The 18,392-nt window shown below is 29.7% G+C and overlaps 2 protein-coding genes across 8 annotated transcripts in view; one reads left to right on the top strand and one right to left on the bottom strand.

Moving 5' to 3' along the window:
* LOC123294017 (disks large 1 tumor suppressor protein) overlaps window positions 1-18,392 on the top strand; it is a 1,177,915-nt gene that overhangs the window by 614,380 nt on the left and 545,143 nt on the right. The gene's annotated exons all lie outside the window — the stretch shown is intronic.
* Window positions 7,443-8,357, bottom strand: LOC123294029 (larval cuticle protein A2B-like). The gene is made up of 2 exons (XM_044875093.1): window positions 8,223-8,357; window positions 7,443-8,038 (listed from the first exon to the last, which is right to left on the bottom strand). Exons 1-2 carry the CDS (start codon window positions 8,232-8,234, stop codon window positions 7,490-7,492), a joined length of 561 nt encoding a protein of 186 aa, XP_044731028.1. The 5' UTR covers window positions 8,235-8,357; the 3' UTR covers window positions 7,443-7,489.

Genomic DNA, 18,392 nt, shown 5'->3' with positions numbered 1-18,392 from the left:
TCTAGAAATACAAATAAATAATCAAACAAATTTTACTAATAGAAAAATTAAAAATCGCAATAGGCAGACTTTAGCTGCAAATCTACCTTGATAGATTTCAGTCAAATAAATGCAAGAATTTTTGAGTTTATACATTTTTGGGACAGTAAGGTTAATTTGGATGGTGACCTGGCAATATATAAAACTGTAGTTCTTGTATTAATTAGTCCTCCCTAAATTCAAAAGTATTCATTTTACCTGAATAATACAATGAATTGCTGTTGTTCCTCTTGTTGTATAAAATGTATTGAGAATGCATGGACCAATCCCTGACATCTACTTAGAAATTTAGGTTAAAATCACTTACCGAATTCAAGTATGTTTATATGATTTGATGAGTATTTTCGTATTTCTTCTTCTACCTAATAATTACCCCATTTTGCTAAATATATAAAACTCACTTTATGGTGAAATGGTTACTGTATTAAAAAGGATAAATACGTAACAGTTTTATTTGTTTGCTATGCTCTTAAAAAGCGGAAGCTGCGTAAGCTTAGCAAAGCTATTTTAAGCAAAGTGTAAAACAACATAAATTTATTGTAATATAAGCAAAATTTCCTCTGGAAAGACAATTCAAAAAATCCTTCCACTTTGTCTTACCAAGTAGATGCTATAAAATGGTATTAGATGCTACAATTGGGCTAAATTTTATGGAGAGTGTTCTTAGATATGTTTCAAATACGAGTTTAGGGTTCCGTAACCAATAAATTCGGTTTTTATTTTTTTATTTTGCAAATTTCACTTGTTTTGATAATTAAATAGTAACGATTATAATAATAGTAATGCAAAATGAAATAATACCACAAAATTTAATTTTGGTGCATTATTATTTTATGTTTTACCTACCAAATGAAATCAAATCCGTGCAACGTGGGTGGGATCCATTTAATATAATTATGTTGCACATTCTAATTTGTGTATACCAGGTGAGACGGTATAACTACGTCACCTCTCAGTTATAAAACTCCAAAGGTTAGTTTAAATTGATAATTTGCATGTTTATATACCATGTATATCTGAAATATATCATTATACCATGGATATATGAATTATATCAAGGTAAACTAAGCTTAAAAATAATGATGCTACCAACAAAATTTTGGTATAGGTATTCGTAAAATCACCTAAAAAGTCAATTTCCGGTTGTCCGTCTGTTATCACGGTAACTTAAAAACGAAAAGAGATATCAATAAGAAAATATATATAAATAAATGATAAAAATGATACGTTTGCTACTTTGTGTGTAAGAGTGGCAATCATATCTTTACATAATATTTCAACAATTAACTCAGTCAATTGCTTGTTTTCACTTGTTGAATTTAATTTTTTTCGAAAATTTACTGAAAATGTATAAATTAAAAAATGTTTGAATTTGTGGCAAAAAAAGAAATGAAACTTCTCTATCCCATTTATCAAAAACCATAATAATTTAATGTCAAAAAACATATTTTCTTTCTCATAGCCAATAATAGACATTTTAATTTCAATTACGATTCGTGCATTATTGTTTCGGACAGACAATGATAAGTTGGACATATACAAGGGTTGTTTTAAATATGTTTTTAAAGCTCACAATTTAATTTTACTGGTTTGATCTTTTAAAATAACTGATATTTATTAAGGTAGTATCAGCAACCAGCATGAAATCACTTTTCGACAGATTTGGCCGAATTTTTTTTCTCGGGTTTATAATAGCTTTATTTATGAATTCCTAAAATTTCATAATTTTTGACCGTTTAGATCGCGAGATATTTAAAGACAAAGTTCGCGATTTTGAGGTTCATGTCCCATTTAAAGCATGTAAAATGTCCGGTCTCTCCAACTATTTTTTATGATATTATTATATATTGAAGAAAAAGTATAAAAAAATGTTTATACAATACAATTCTAAAAAAAAAATTTAGAAATTAATTTTCACTTTCGAGATATTAATTTTGACGTAAATTGATCGAAATTGGGACGTTGGCATAATTATTTCCCATTTTAAACGGTCAAAATTTCTGAAACTTTGGGAATTAATAGTAAGCATTATTAAATTCTTAAATTTAATTTTTCGTTAAATTCTGTCGAAAAAAAAATTGTACCATTGCTTTAACATAGAAACTGCAAATACCATGCTGGAACATCGTTAAAATTATAAATTCGAATAAATTAAATATCATGGTCCGTTGTTTATTCTAACATTATGAGCCTCCATGGTGGGAATGTGTTTGAAATTTTACCTGGCACATTCTGCACTTACTGCCTACATAAAAAGTGGTTTTACATTATTATTAAAAGCTCCATACTTTGATTATATTATATTACTAATTAATTAAATATAATTTGATTATTTGTAAAAACATGCTATTTGAATTGAAAATAAACAAAATTTGGGAATAGATTGAAACTTATTATATCTCTAACAAAGTTATTAGCGAAATATTTCATGCAACGCATGAGCAAATCTCTCATCACGCGATTGAAGATTAGCGAACGATTGACATGGGTGCTGACGTGTTAATATAATATTATAATACTTTACTCAACAATATCTTTACTTTATTGGTTAAAGAGTACACATAACTTCATAACTATTAGGTTTTGATCTAAACTACATATGGCACTTTCGACTTAAAAGTGTCCAAAGAATTCTCTGTTAAGCTATGTCCATTCTGTTACGGGACACCGTGTATATACAGATTCTAGACAATTCTAAATGTAGACATTTTAAAACAGGATATTCGATTATGTGATAAAAATTTTGTCATAGTACTGTGCAAAACATATGTTGCCTTTTTATAAAGGAAGCTTTGTTGCTATGTTATATGTTAACAGCACATACATGATGCATACACTTTACTGGATAAATATTTTTGCATGATCATCACAAATCTTTTAGCACACACAAAGCGGAACTAAAGTATTTTTTCAATGATCAACTCTGACGATCACGACACATTACTTACACATACTTCTTTCAACCGGTTCTACTATTCGAACTTTGTGTTAGACGCCATATTCATTTTCTTTTACACAATTTCACAGATCGATTGAAGACCAATTGGTATGCAATATTATTAAATTCATATAAAAAATATCTTTTTTAAGTGAAACAAGATTTTGTTCCATGTTTGCTTGCATACAAAATCATTTTTGCAAGAAAATGCTTAACATTATGCACATATCATATTAATTTTTAAAAGTTAATTATAACTTAAAAAAATTAAGAATACCTACATCTTATGTGTTATGTACACAATTTAATCCCCTCCGTATCTATATTAATATATAATCAGATACCTTCCACATTTAAGTGTCTCTGTATTGGTGAAATAATTTGGTTAAAACTGCTCTATCACATCCAAAATTTATCCAATTTTAATAAATCAAGTATGTAATCCTACTAAATTTGGGTCATACTTTTTAAATTTGTGGTCAAAATTAATCTAGCTATAAAAGATTTCAAGAATGTGGAGTCCTCGTCCCGGAATTAAGAACATAAGTGATAGCTAGCGAAAAACTGACATCACAGCTGAAAAGAATGAGCCATAAATAGTGGGTTTCAAAAAAAATTCCAATAAGATCCGATCAAATTTGCCTGTGTTATCAAAAAAATTGAATTTTTTAACTTCATGACGTCATCAAAATCCAAAAAATTTAATTTTGCTCTATCTTTCCCAAGTTTTACCCAATTTTGATAAACCAAATATGGAATCTTACTAAATTTGGGTCATACTTTTCAAATTTGTGGTCAAAATTAACCCTGATATAATAGATTTCAAGAATTTGGAGTCCTGGTCCCGAAATTGAGCCCATAAATGATAGCTAGCAAAAAACTGACATCAAAGCTGAAAAGTTCGACCCAAAATTAGTGGGTTTGAAAAAAAGATCGGATCAAACATGCCTGTGTTACCAAAAAAATGAAATTTTTTAACTTCATGACGTCATCAAAATCCAAAAAATTAAATTTTGCTTTATCTTTCCCAAATTTTACCCAATTTTGATAAACCAAATATGGAATCCTACTAAATTTGGGTCATACTTTTCAAATTTGTGGTCAAAATTAACCTTGCTATTATAGATTTCAAGAATTTGGAGTCCTGGTCCCGAAATTAAGCCCATAAATGATAGCTTGCAAAAAACTGACATCAAAGCTGAAAAGTTCGACCCAAAATTAGTGGGTTTGAAAAAAAGATCGGATCAAATATGCCTGTGTGATCAAAAAAATAAATTTTTTAACTTCATGACGTCATCGAAATCCAAAAAATTTAATTTTGCTCTATCTTTCCCAAATTTTACCCAATTTTGATAAACCAAATATGGAATCCTACTAAATTTGGGTCATACTTTTCAAATTTGTGGTCAAAATTAACCTTGCTATTATAGATTTCAAGAATTTGGAGTCCTGGTCCCGAAATTAAGCCCATAAATGATAGCTTGCAAAAAACTGACATCAAAGCTGAAAAGTTCGACCCAAAATTAGTGGGTTTGAAAAAAAATTTCAATAAGATCGGATCAAATATGCCTGTTTTATCAAAAAAATTTAATTTTTTAACTTCATGCCGTCATCAAAATCCAAAAAAATTAATTTTGCTCTATCTCCCGAATCAAGCCTCAGATTGAAATTTGGTAAAGAGCTTTTCCATTTGTCTTGATAAGTTTAATTTACTGGTATAATTTTATGCTATCAATAACAGAACACTCTGTATACAGGGTATAAAAACTGATATTACAAAGGATTACATATATTTTGTTATTTATATTGTTAAAATTTTGCATTATGTTAACTATTATGTTGTATTTTAAATAATAATATAGAATATTGGCAATAACATGTTCAAACATGAAATAAATGACAACAAAAAATACTTCACGTGAGAATAATTTTTTTGATATTTATCGATTCAACGAATTTTATTATAAATAATATGTACCAAAATGTAATATGGAATTTTTCATTAAAAATGTACGAACTTAAATTGACTGAAGCTATATATGAATATCACTGAAAAAAAATATTTCCCTAGACCGGGTAATTAAAATATTGGGAAAAATAATCGGTGTGGAAATAATCCATACAAATTATTGAATTTTTTTTAATCAAATCAAAAATGAAATAAATTGTTCTTCTGTTTATCATTGAATCAATCATTTGCCTAGGTACACATATTCTAAAAAATAGTACTAGATTGATACCCGTCCGCTGGGCTTAAAAGTAAAAACCACCGTTTTATAGCTCTCCACACCCTCTCTTGATATACACAGTTTTCAAATTTGTTAAATGTAAAATAGATGACTTGTTTACATTTAACAAATTTGAAAACTTCATTGAGTATATCAGAATAGTTGGTCATGATTTGTTTGACATTTACTATTTTAAATTTTTACAGAATTTTTTAATTTATGGTTCAAAATGATGATTATAGATGGATCAGATCTATTGAATTACAAAAATTTTTAAAAATGGTAAATATCAAATTAAATTGAATTTTTTTATTTTTTTTAAATATATCTTTATAAATTATAGTTGATATAATTTCGCTGTTTTAATCGCCTCAATTTGATCAGTAGAAGCAGAGATATTCAAGAAAAGGCCACCAAAGAAAATAATATAGAAATATATTATCTCAAATCGGAACCAGAAAACTTTTCTGCATTTTTTACAACGAAAGACTGTCTTCTGTCAGAAAAAATTTTCCTTCTACCAAAATTTACCGATTTTATTACAAAATACCGTGGATTTATCCAATTATTTAGAAGAAAGTAAAAAAATATGTAGACATTAAATGTAAACAATGAGACTCTTTAAACCAGACATTCATTCTTCTAGTTAAGAACATCAAACTATTCTATCGGATCTAATATAAATATTTCTTTAAAATAAAAATTCACCAAGACATTTAGCGTTGTTCGTTCGTTCGTTGAAAGATAGATGATGATATCTATCTCTGCATGAGCTGTAAACACTGTTGTTTGTGGACTATCTGCAAGTAATGAGATCGTAGTAGGTCATCATCGACCAATGAAAACGGTTACGAACGAATAGTCGTTGTACACTAATACTGACTACTATACCGCCTGTAGTATTCTTATTCTTAACGCTTCTGAATATAATGTTAAAAGAAATGAAAGTTTTTTTTTTCTTGTTCGTTTACCGTCTATCTAGATATCTGTTGAAAAGGATCGTTCCTCTAAATAGCTTACAAGTTAGCTATCTGTATGCTTATAATAATATATGTAGAAAGAAAATCTAATGTTCTTCCATATTTTTCTATGAGATTTTAAAGCATTTAAATAGGAATCCGTAGAGGAATATAAGGTATTTCAGTGTTGGTTAAAGTGAGCATATAACACACTGTATTCAGTGTGTGCGTAGTCATGTTAGCGACAATAAAATCGATGCCAGCGCATCCAGTGAAAAATTTTGGCGATAAAGGAGGAGATTATGACTAATTTGCAATTCTTTACAAGTTAATGTTATAGAAAATATCAAATTAAAATTATTGCATTAAAAATTGTGAAAATAAAAAATGAAATTGCAAAAATATTGTTTTTCAAATGTAAATTATTATAATTATTTATTTAAATTTGTGAGACAATAATATTAAATTTTCAATGTAAGTCAATATAAATGCAATCCATACACTTATATATGCATCCATACAATTCTATAATTAAAGTAGTGTATGCTTACCATGGAAACGCCTCCAATAATACTCACGCACGGTGCGAATAGATATATTTTGATGATTCTTCTATATCCAGTGAATGAATTGACGGAGAAATCCTAACATCAACAAGGCATGATTTTGTAAGGAAAAAACTTAATTTTACAATTGTCTGGCAATCGATAGTACGAAAGTAGATACCCAGGGAAAAATACTAACATCAGGACCTCAAAAACAAGTTAAAATAGAAACTCATTAGAGTCAATACTGAAATTCATTTTTCGAAGAAAGTGACTATTTTACAGTATTTGAGCCTATTTTCAAAACTAAATTTTTGTGTGTTATCAGGGAAAGTTCACTACGATCACTTGACTTCGACCATTATTTTTGAATATCAGAAAAAAACTTGCAATTTTTCCTGGAAACGAGATGTTGCTTTTGTTACGTTGAATTGCATACAGAAAATGATATACGAATCCTTTAGGTACTTTGGATTGTGTTGGTGAATTTTTTAAAACTTCTATTTGTATTGTTTTCTAGTTGTTTGCCTAGATATGTCCGGAGGATGTTAAAAAGAAACTTGTTAATTTGTGTTAAGCAAATTTATCTGAAAACTATGTTGGTGTTGATGTTATCTTTTGCAAATGTATACAGTGTTGTAACTAAGTTCTTTGCAAATAATTAGTTATTCTATTTGTTAAATGAGGTGTTTGAATTAAAATGAAATTACAAGATTTTTTTTTAAGATTTGCGATTTATTTACAAAATTATAAATACGATAATAAGTTAAATTTAATAAATTAGTGGATGTAGTGGGCTGGGGCTGCAGCGTATGCTAATGGAGCAGCATGTACTTTAGCGATAGCTGGGGCAGCGGCGTAGGCGACTGGAGCAGCATGTACTTTAGCTACTGGTACGGCGGCTTTTACGGCAACAGCTGGGGCGGATTTGCTTACTACGGCATTGAATCCATTGACTGGGTCAGCTGTGTAGTCTACGGTACGTTGGGAACCGTCAGGTTCGATTAAAGAGTATTGTCCTTGTACAACATCACCACTTCGGCTTTCAGTTTGGCTTTTTTGGTCACCAGTTAAAGCGTCTGAGATACCGTATGAGTATGAGTATTGTGGGTTTGGATCGTAGTCATCTACAACAGCTTTAGCAACAACTGGGGCTGCTACTTTAGCGATGGCTGGAGCGGCGGCGTATGCAAGAGGTGCTGGATGAGCGATAGCTGGACCAGCAGCATAAGCGAGTGGAGCGTGAGCGAGTGGAGCTGCGGCGTATCCCAATGGAGCACCAACAATACCGGCATGAGCGTATGCCAAAACGGCGGCGAAGACAACCAACTGTAAAAGAAAAACAATATTTTCACTATCAACAACACCAATTTATCCTGACAATCACACTCAAGTATCGTAAAATTTTTATCACAGATATATCCTTTGGAGATATTTTTCACACTCAAACATACAACGATACACGATATTTTTTGAACACAATTGTTATACATTTATTTTTTTTGAATTTTACCTTGAATGCCATTTTGATTGCTTTGTTTGTAATTGTTACACTACAAGAAGAGTTAAAAAAAACTGATGCTGTTGAAAAAAAACTAGCGGGCTTATATACTCAAAAATAAACCAGCTGCAATACATTCAAAATAATCCTCTCCATTATTTTAATTGCATAATCACTTATTCTAATCATTAATACACGCAAAATTCACTTACAGAGATATGAAAAGTGAATTTTTTTTAAAATAAAGAACACCGCCCAGTTTGTGATAAATTCACTTTTAAAACAAATAATATACATATATGAATAATATGTGCTTTAATGTATTATCGATTTTAATCATGTGTATACGACATTCAAAAATTTAGGACAAATTTTGTGTTATATTGTGTATCAGATTCAATGTAAAGATAATCCATCTTAAAAATATCGGGTGGCCACGACCTGCGTCTTACTTGTTAATCTCTCATTGGCAACTACATTTTAATGTTATTCATGTAATCAATCAAAAATTAGCCATGACGGGATATTGTTTAAACAACTTCCAGCATCTATTTCAACATGATTTATATTTTTTGAAAAGTTTAAAGATTTCTCAAACATAAGTATTACTTGATTTCGTTGCTAGTAAAATGAAAATAACGTATCATAACTGAAGAAAATAATTTCAGTAATTTTTAGTCTTATATTTACAGAAATATTCAGATTTTCAATTTTTCCGTTTTCCTTCCCATTACAAGAAAGCCTGAGTTTGGTATAAATGCATTCATTTTTGGAAAATTCTAAATATATTTATAGACCATTAATAATTTAGCAGGTTCTGAGAGGAGGCTAACTTTTCGGAATTAGATAAACCTAGACTGAATCAATTGAGAATGATAACATCGTGCCAAGTCGAAAGCATAAAGTCTTGATACAAACTTGGAGGCCTTTTTGTAATGATAACATCGAATCATCAAAGTCTGGATCGACAGTTTTTACCCTTTTAGGTTCCATTGCTTGACTTAGTTCCGGTATTTCCATGGTAATGGTAGGCTACTCTATTATTATATTTTTATGGATGAATATATAGGTCGATGGTTTGTATATATTGTTAACATTGAAATTTAATACTATACCCTTCATCTACTACCCATTCAACGTATACTTTTTTTCCAAATACTTTGACAATTTACTTGTAAGCTAGAGCAAGAACTATCAAACCAAGGTTTCAATTTATAGGCATACGCCACCCTAAGGAAAGGGCAAAAAATCAAAACTTGACATATTATACTTGCCTGAACTTGGTTAATTGGGCTTTGATTTGGTTGAAGCTTAGGTAAGGATGGAAAATAACAAAACTTGCTTTATAAGTTTTGGTCCAGGTATTAGTTTTTGGTCGCTCACAGATTGGCAATCCAAAATTTGGTTCAAAAAGATTATCAAATCTAGATTTGACTTCGTTGAAACTTGGTAAAAATTAAGAAACCAAATCTTCATTACCTGGATTTGAGACTCTTAAATCTGAAACTATAAGAAGCATCGGTTGAACAACATTACCTTAAAAGCAACCAAAATTTGGTTAAAGCTTGTAAAAAGATTATCAAACCAAGATTTGATTTCGTTGAGGCTTGGGTGAATTTTATCGAACCAAGTCCTGATAACCTGCATATGAGACTCTTAAATGAGCATCTGTTGAACATCATTACCCTAAAAGCAATCGAAATGTTTAAAACAATCCATTCATAGTGACTGAATGAATACAAGAGTGACAATCAGTAGTTCGAGACATTAAGAAAAAAGTGATGTAATCTTTCACAAACATGAGATAATCTTGACATTGTAATCACACACATTGAGTGCAACACTCAACTCTTAGTGTTTCGTTAAAATTAATAATTATATCGGTAGGTCCCACCATTTTCTTCATTGACTGGGAATATATTATACTTCCAAGGTATACATGCATATGGTGCATGGTATATGGTATCCATATGAACGGTATGGTTTGGTGAGAATAATATGCTTTTAGTAGTTATTCACATTATAGTTTAGCAGCTGCAGGTGCAAACTATATTTAATTGAAAAACAAGTGAAAACAAACAACTGACTGAGGTAATTCTTGAAATACTATGTATGGACAGCGTTGATTACACTGTTACATTACACATACATACATGTCACATGTACATAACCGATATTCCCATATAATACATACTATAAAATGTTCGAACCTAATTTGCGTCCTCACGGGGAAACAGTAAAGTTGTTATAAGTTATAAGGAACATTTCTGATATTTAAACTTTTGTTTTATCTCTAGCGGTTTACAAGATGGTTTCTGCAGACCCAAGACCCTAGTGACCCATGTTGCTCATTTACGAACTCGACTTCACCTTTTACGTCCTGAGCACGCTGTAAAGATTTCAACTTGATATCTTTTTTCGTTTCCGAGTTATGTTGTGCACAGGCGGACGGACGGACAACCGAAAATTTACCAATTAGGTGATTTTATGAACACCCATACCAAAATTTCGTTCATTTGATTAATATTTCTAAGCGTTACAAACTTTGGACTAAAATTAATAAATATTTAATTGTCAGAGACTTTTTTTAGTTGACATATGCTTGAAAATCGTTTCAAGCAAGTTTTATGGATAAAAATGCTTCTACTATCAAATGTCGGGTCCATAGGCTCATATATTACGTAGCAGTAAACTTGACCCAGGTTTTCAGGCTCAACGAAAACCTCACTCTATTTTGTACCTGGTAATAGATAGATTGAACACTTCAAATTAGAAATTTGTTATCGATTAAAAAAGTAACTACTAAAATTCGAACATTCGAAAACCAATACAAAAGGCCTCCATAATTATGACGGATTTTTTAACTTTTCTAATTTATTAAAGATAATGCAAACTATGACATTCAATATTTTCTGTACAGGGTATTTCAACAATTAACCCAGTCAATTGGCTAATCTTTCAAATTAGCGAAATTTTTTATCAATGTTTTTGTTAAAATTACACAAGTAAATTGACATCAGCTGCCCGTCTATATTAGCAGATCCATTTAATATTGTTTTAATAATAACCAGACTCCACTGCTTCTCTCCACTCTCCAATAATCATAATTTTTGGCGTGGTTGGTTGGTTTACACCATAAACATACATACATACATACAAACACTTTTTAACGTATTGGTACTACAAAAGTCAATTTCGTAATATTATTAAATACAGTATATCTTTTTTTATCGTTTTTTTTTTTTTGTATCGCTTGAGGGTAATCAGTACCTTGATTTACAACTGCTAATATATTGGTGGGTACTCTTTTTAAAGACCACGTATGTAATGATTTGAACACACTAAACTATTTTTTTTAAAATTAATCATTATCTTATTGGACGCTAATTAATGATGGTATTTTCAATTAATCTAAGCTACAAATAAAATGTACAAAATTTAAAAAAACCCCCGATAAATGCCCCAATAAAATAAATTTTTGTAAACCGATTTTTGGAAACTTAGCTTTAAAATGTTGCCAATCAAGTTGGTTCGACCGTTTAGGGACTACGATGACACTGAGAAACACACAGACGCACAGATAAACACTTTTAACTTATAACATTCCTTCTTAAATCCATATCAAAGTGGTTAAGGAGACCATATGAGATGAAAAGGATACTTAGAGAGCTATCATTTTTAGGGATAAATTTTTGGAAATATTTTAATTGAAAATGAAATATTCGAGTTGACTTTGTTCTTTTTAATTATTGTTTTAAATTACCTAATTATTTTACCATTTCATTTTTCGAAATGAATTGAACCAGGTTTATTTGACCATTCATTTCATTGGTTGTGATGGGCTGGTGTGGTGCATGTTATATGCATAAAGTAGGCCACTAAGCCTTTGAAAATAATTGATGATCTGATAAATGAAATTATTATAGCCTAAGTGTGTCCCTCGTGGATAGCCAATATAACCTACCCGAACCTATTTCTTAGTCAAAAATACCGAATTTTCTAACCAATACCAGTTAGATTGAATATGAATATTTTTCCGGAGGGCGTTTTATAAAAGATTTTTTTATGGAATTATTTTTCAAAAAATCTTTTTAAAAAATAAAATATTTGTCAATATTTCTAAAATATTTTGTCAGGATTCTCTAGTCCCACTCCAAATATCTTTCTCTCAGCTATAAAAATAAATATTTAACTTTGCTCCTTAACCTTTTCAAAAAAAATCATGTAACGATACTACATTCGTAGAATATTATACTCCAATCATGAACGAAATCGCGAAAATAAGTAGCTTTAATTAAAAGATTAACAAATAATTTTCTACAAGTTGAGAATAAGTTGTGACATGAATGAAAAACAATTTTAGAAGAAGTAAAATCGAGTTTATCGAGATTAACTATCGAGTTTTACCATTGATGATTCGTTTATATTTTCAAAGCCTATAAATTATACAAAGTATAAAAATCACCGCATAACGGCCTTGTCAAAATAATAATAATCCAAAACCAATAATTATTGAGATGAAATATAATTAATAAAAATGTTTTTTAATTCGTGTGTACAATGCATTTAACAAAGATAAAATAAAAAGAAAGACCACACCTAATTTAATAAATGTATATTATTTAAAATAGGAATGTAGTTTTATTAAAATTAGGTTAAATATCGTTTTGAAATTTTACAATACAGTTCAAATAAATAGAACAAACCTATAAATTCAAACGAATCCTTGTTATAAATCAATTTTGTAAAATATAATGACAGTGAAGGAATATGACAGCTTTTGGGGCAGGTCTGTAACTAGGGCGTGGCAAAGGAGGCACCCGTCACCGACGCAAAACAAAACGCACGTTTTATACGCAAAACAAAAAGTTAGTAAAGCATCATGTAAAAGGCTCTCATTAATTTGAATAAAGTTAAAAATTTGAAAAATTCGATTTTTTTGATAACACAGGCAAATTTTATCCGATCATGTTGGAATTTTTTTTGAAACCCACATATTTTCGGTCATTCTATTCAGCTGTGATGTCAACTTTTCGCTATCTATCACTAATGTGCTTCATTCAGGGACCAGGACTCCACATTCTTGAAACCCATTTGAGCTAGGTTAATTTTGATCAAAAATTTGAAAAGTATGACCCAAATTTAGTAGGATTACCTAATTTTTTTATCAAATTTGGATAAAATTTAGATGTGATACAGCAAAATTAAATTTTTTGGATTCTGATGACGTCATCAAGTTAAAAAATTTGATTTTTTTGATAAACAGGCAAATTTGATCCGATCTTATTGGATTTTTTTTTGAAACCCACTAATTTTGGGCCATTCTTTTCAGCTGTGATGTCAATTTTTCGCTAGCTATTACTTATGTGCTTCATTCAGGGACCTGGACTCCACATTCTTGAAACCTATTTGAGCTAGGTTAATTTTGATCAAAAATTTGAAAAGTATGACCCAAATTTAGTAGGATTACATACTTTGTTTATCAAATTTGGATAAAATATGCATGTGATAGAGCAAAATTAAATTTTTTGGATTCTGATGACGTCATCAAGTTAAAAAATTTGATTTTTTTGATAAACAGGCAAATTTGATCCGATCTTATTGGAATTTTTTTTGAAACCCACTAATTTTGGGCCATTCTTTTTAGCTGTGATGTCAATTTTTTGCTAGCTATCACTAATGCGCTTCATTCAGGGACCAGGACTCCACATTCTTGAAACCCATTTGAGCTAGGTTAATTTTGATCAAAAATTTGAAAAGTATGACCCAAATTTAGTAGGATTACCTAATTTTTTTATCAAATTTGTATAAAATTTAGATGTGATACAGCAAAATTAAATTTTTTGGATTCTGATGACGTCATCAAGTTAAAAAATTTGATTTTTTTGATAAACAGGCAAATTTGATCCGATCTAATTGGAATTTTTTTTGAAACCCACTAATTTTGGGCCATTCTTTTTAGCTGAGATGTCAATTTTTCGCTAGCTATTACTTATGTGCTTCATTCAGGGACCTGGACTCCACATTCTTGAAATTTATTAGAACTAGATTAATTTTGATCACAAATTTGAAAAGATTGCCTCAAATTGAGTAGGACTACATGCTTGGTTTATCAAAATTGGATAAAATTTGGATTTGATAGAGCCAAATTAGGAGGATTACATACTTGGTTTAGCAAAATTGCCAATATGGTATTTTTTGATACCTTTTAATGACCAGCTAATATATTAATAATAATTACAATTTTTCATTAGAGGTTACCATAAGTATCCAACATTTTGAAGCAATTTTCTCGATAAAACTTATTTTTCGAGATTCAAGTATATGTTCAAAAAGTTCAAACAGTGACGCAAAGGAGTACATCAATTTTTTTGGACTTGAAAATACACATACATAATAAAATATTGAAAAAAATTAATTATGAAATTTTGGGCTACTTTTTTTTATTAATAACTTTTTTGAACACCACCCAAACATAAAAAAAATTATAAATAATTACTGTCAAAAAGTTACTCGGCTGGTCTTGTGATAAGAATATTTTTACTCTATTTTTTTTTTTTTTCAAAAAAAATAATTTGCTAATTATTATGATTGTTAAAATTAAAATTTTGCAATGGCTTAAAAGGCGTACGTGCTTATGTTTCAAGCGTTTTTAATTAGCTACATTTTTTGTTGTATTATTAAATTGACAGTAATTAAAATTAAATATTGTTTATGGTGAAAACAACTTTCATCTTTATTTTGTCTCAATTACATAAGATTATTGTTTTATTTTTAATTGTTAAAAATTGCAATTCATCCAATTTTATAGGTTAATTCAGATTGATTTCTGAAAATTAGGTTATTATTAATAAATGGGTCATAACTAGATCCGAAGAATAAAATCTACAGCAAACTGCCGACAAACTTATTAGTGCATTTTATCTTTTAGATTTGAGACAATTCACAAATTTCAAGAAAGAACATGTGAAAACAAAAATAGAGTCATTTTTACCATAGTAATAACACGGCCTTGAAAAGCGATACCATTTAGGCGGTTTAGTAACAAATACTTTTTGAACTTCCAGGCAAAGAAAATTGTAGGACACCAAACATAAGCAACCTTAGAAAAATGATATTCAGTCATGGAAACTGTCGGAAGTAAAAGTCTGAAAACTGTGAAATAATTGTAACAAAAACGGAGGAGGTTATCAATTCGACTGTATTTTTTTTTATGTTTGTTACCTCAAAACTTTCGACTGGGTGAACCGATTTTTATGATTCTTTATCTATTCGAAAGCTAGTGCTTCACGTGTGGTCCCATTTCATTTTGGTCAAGTTCTGATAACGGCGCCCATGAGAAAATCATAAAAGTCTTAAATTTGCATTAAGTATGCACGACAAGAGGACGAATAACTCAATATCACGCCAACCGATTTCGATGATTCTTTTTTTAGTGATAAATTAGTTAGTGCACTTCAGATTCACTAAAAATCACAAAATAAAAAAAAAAAACTTTTAACAAAAATAAAACCGACTTCAAAAGCACTAAAAAGTAAAAAATAACGATAATATAATGTAGTTAAAATTATTGTTATTTTTGGAGTCGGTGTCAGCCAAGGAAACAACTCTGACAGAACAATTTGCTACATTAGCTTGGCTGACACCGACTCCAAAAATAACAAGTTGGGTTGGGGTAGGTTATTACAAATTATTGTTATTTTTGGAGTCGGTGTCAGTCAAGCTAATGTAGCAAATTGTTCTGTCAGAGTTGTTTCCTTGGCTGATCGTAATTTTTTTACTTTTTAGTAATTTATTTTGGAAAAATTCATCTTTTGAAATCGGTTTTCTTTTTGTTAAAAGTTTTTTTTATTTTATTTTATTTTTTTTAAATCAATATATATCGAATCAGGTTAGTTTTCCGTTATCATTCAATGAAGAAAACCGCTGGTAAGGTACAAAAGTAAGAAAACACCGTAGATTCTAAAACATTTTTTGACATTTAGGCGTTGCTATATGACCTTAAATGTTCAAGATCTTTATTAAAGATGCGTGTTTTGTTTATGTTAAAACAATGAACAAACAAATTTTAAATAATTTATGCACACCTACCAAATACATAAATTATAATTCTTAATTCACCAGGTTGATTTGACCTATGGTACCTATTTAGACCTATATCTATATACCTATACCATTCAAAGAAACCTTGTACACTATTAGATCCAAAATTTGAAATATTCACAACACCTTGAAATTTAATAACAAATTTCTCTGACATTATTTTTCGCTTCGAAATTGAAGAGAATCTTTATCAAGTCGCTGTACCCGAATAAGTCGTGAAATGGATTTAGGAAAATAACGCCTCTTCAAAACCGAATCGAAAAAAACAATGAAATCTAAAGCTTATACGTATTCGAATAATTCGCGACTTGCGTGCGAATAATTTGTAAATATAGCGTCACAAAGCTCAGTTGGTTAAGGCGTAACCAATTCCGTACGCAGTATGCTTAGGGTAGCGAGTTCGATTCCCACCGTCGCAACAAAATTAATTTAATTAATAGTTGTGATGAGATGGTGTAGTGCATAGTGTATGCATGAAGGAGGTGCACTGAGCCTCTGAAATTGAGGATCTGATAAATGAATTTATTAGCGGAAAGGTGGTAACACACATATGGTATCACAATAGGCTCTATAGCCTAAGTGTGTCCTTCGTGGACAGTCAATATAACCTAACCAAACCTAGCGTCACAAAAATTGCTGAACTCCCCCAAAATCAAGATCGGCTTGGCCAACTTGTCGGCCTCTTTGCAACTGACTAAGCAGCTGGTCGGCCAAAATCGTAGACGGTACATTTAATGATTGTCTTTAACTTATAAGAGCTTATTAAAGACTTATGAGCAAGTAGTTTTTTAATAATAATTAGTCGTTTTCTTTATTTAATAAATTGCAATTTCCACTTTAAAACTAAATAATGAAAATCGAATTATAAATTTTTCATTTTTAATATAAGGAATATTTTTCTATTAATTAATTTAATAATATTTCCCTTCAATGCATGAGCAAAAGTAATTCAATTCAATAAATTTGTATACGATGCTCTCTGTGTTAATGTTCATGTAAGCAATAGATAACAATCAAAGTACTGTACCAAATACAAATTAGAACATTCGAAACTAGTTCTGAGCTTAAAAAATTGTTATTAATTATTGTAATTTTACATTTAAGATAGGTACATAGTTTCATGAAATTGTAAGTACACATCGAATAAGTTCTCTTGGAAAATTCTTAGAATTTAAGGTGGGTTATAAACAGTGTGTGTATCTGTCTGTCTGTATTAGGCACCGTAGCGCCTAAGCAGATGAACCAATTTTGAGGTTTTTCGTTTCGTTTGAAAGGTAATTTAATGAAGAGTGTTTTTAGCCATGTTTTAATTGCGAGTTTAGTGTTCCATACCCGAAAAAACAAAAAAATTAGTGATGGTCTTCAAAATCGGCTCAATTTGGAAGAGGCTTTGAAGAAAAAGTCAATTTAATGGAGAGTGTTCTTAGAAATGTTTCAAGTGCGAGTTTCGTACTCAAAAAATGTGTCGGGGGTGTTTATAATTTTGTAAATTTCACTTGTTCTACAATATATTATATTTTTAGAACTATTTATCTAAGCAAATTTTTCTGAACTCAAAATTTCGGTTGTTTATTGACATGTTGATGTCGAAAGAACAAAATTCACTGAGACTTCAAAAATTCACTGCCTACTGCAACTTTCAAATAATATTTTTTTTAGAGTTTGTTATACGAAACCCTATTCTAATCATTCACCCATAGACTTTACGAATTTTATTAAATTAAAATTGTATTTTAAATAGAAGTTGTTGCTCATTCAGAATCATTTTTACTTGGAATTGTACTTATGATGGATTCGATTATATAAATAATTATCTTCAATAGCTTCTTCATCTATTTTGTATTTATTCATATACGATAAAATTATATTTAATGAAATAAAATTATTATGAGAACGATGAAATGCTAGTTTTTTTATTGCATTTTTTTTTTCGTATGACTGGATAAAGATTCTTTAGTCTAATTCAGTTTTAAATTTTTTTTAGTGCTTTAAAAGTCGTAAATTTTTTATTTTATTTCATTCAGAATCGTTTATCATACTAATTTGGTTAAGTTTGATGTGTTTACAAGCTATTTTTAA

This window comes from Chrysoperla carnea, chromosome 2, assembly GCF_905475395.1.
Source record: "Chrysoperla carnea chromosome 2, inChrCarn1.1, whole genome shotgun sequence".
Classification (NCBI taxonomy): domain Eukaryota; kingdom Metazoa; phylum Arthropoda; class Insecta; order Neuroptera; family Chrysopidae; genus Chrysoperla; species Chrysoperla carnea.
Note: the sequence above shows the minus strand (reverse complement) of the source record. Positions and strands in the feature narration are given on the sequence as shown.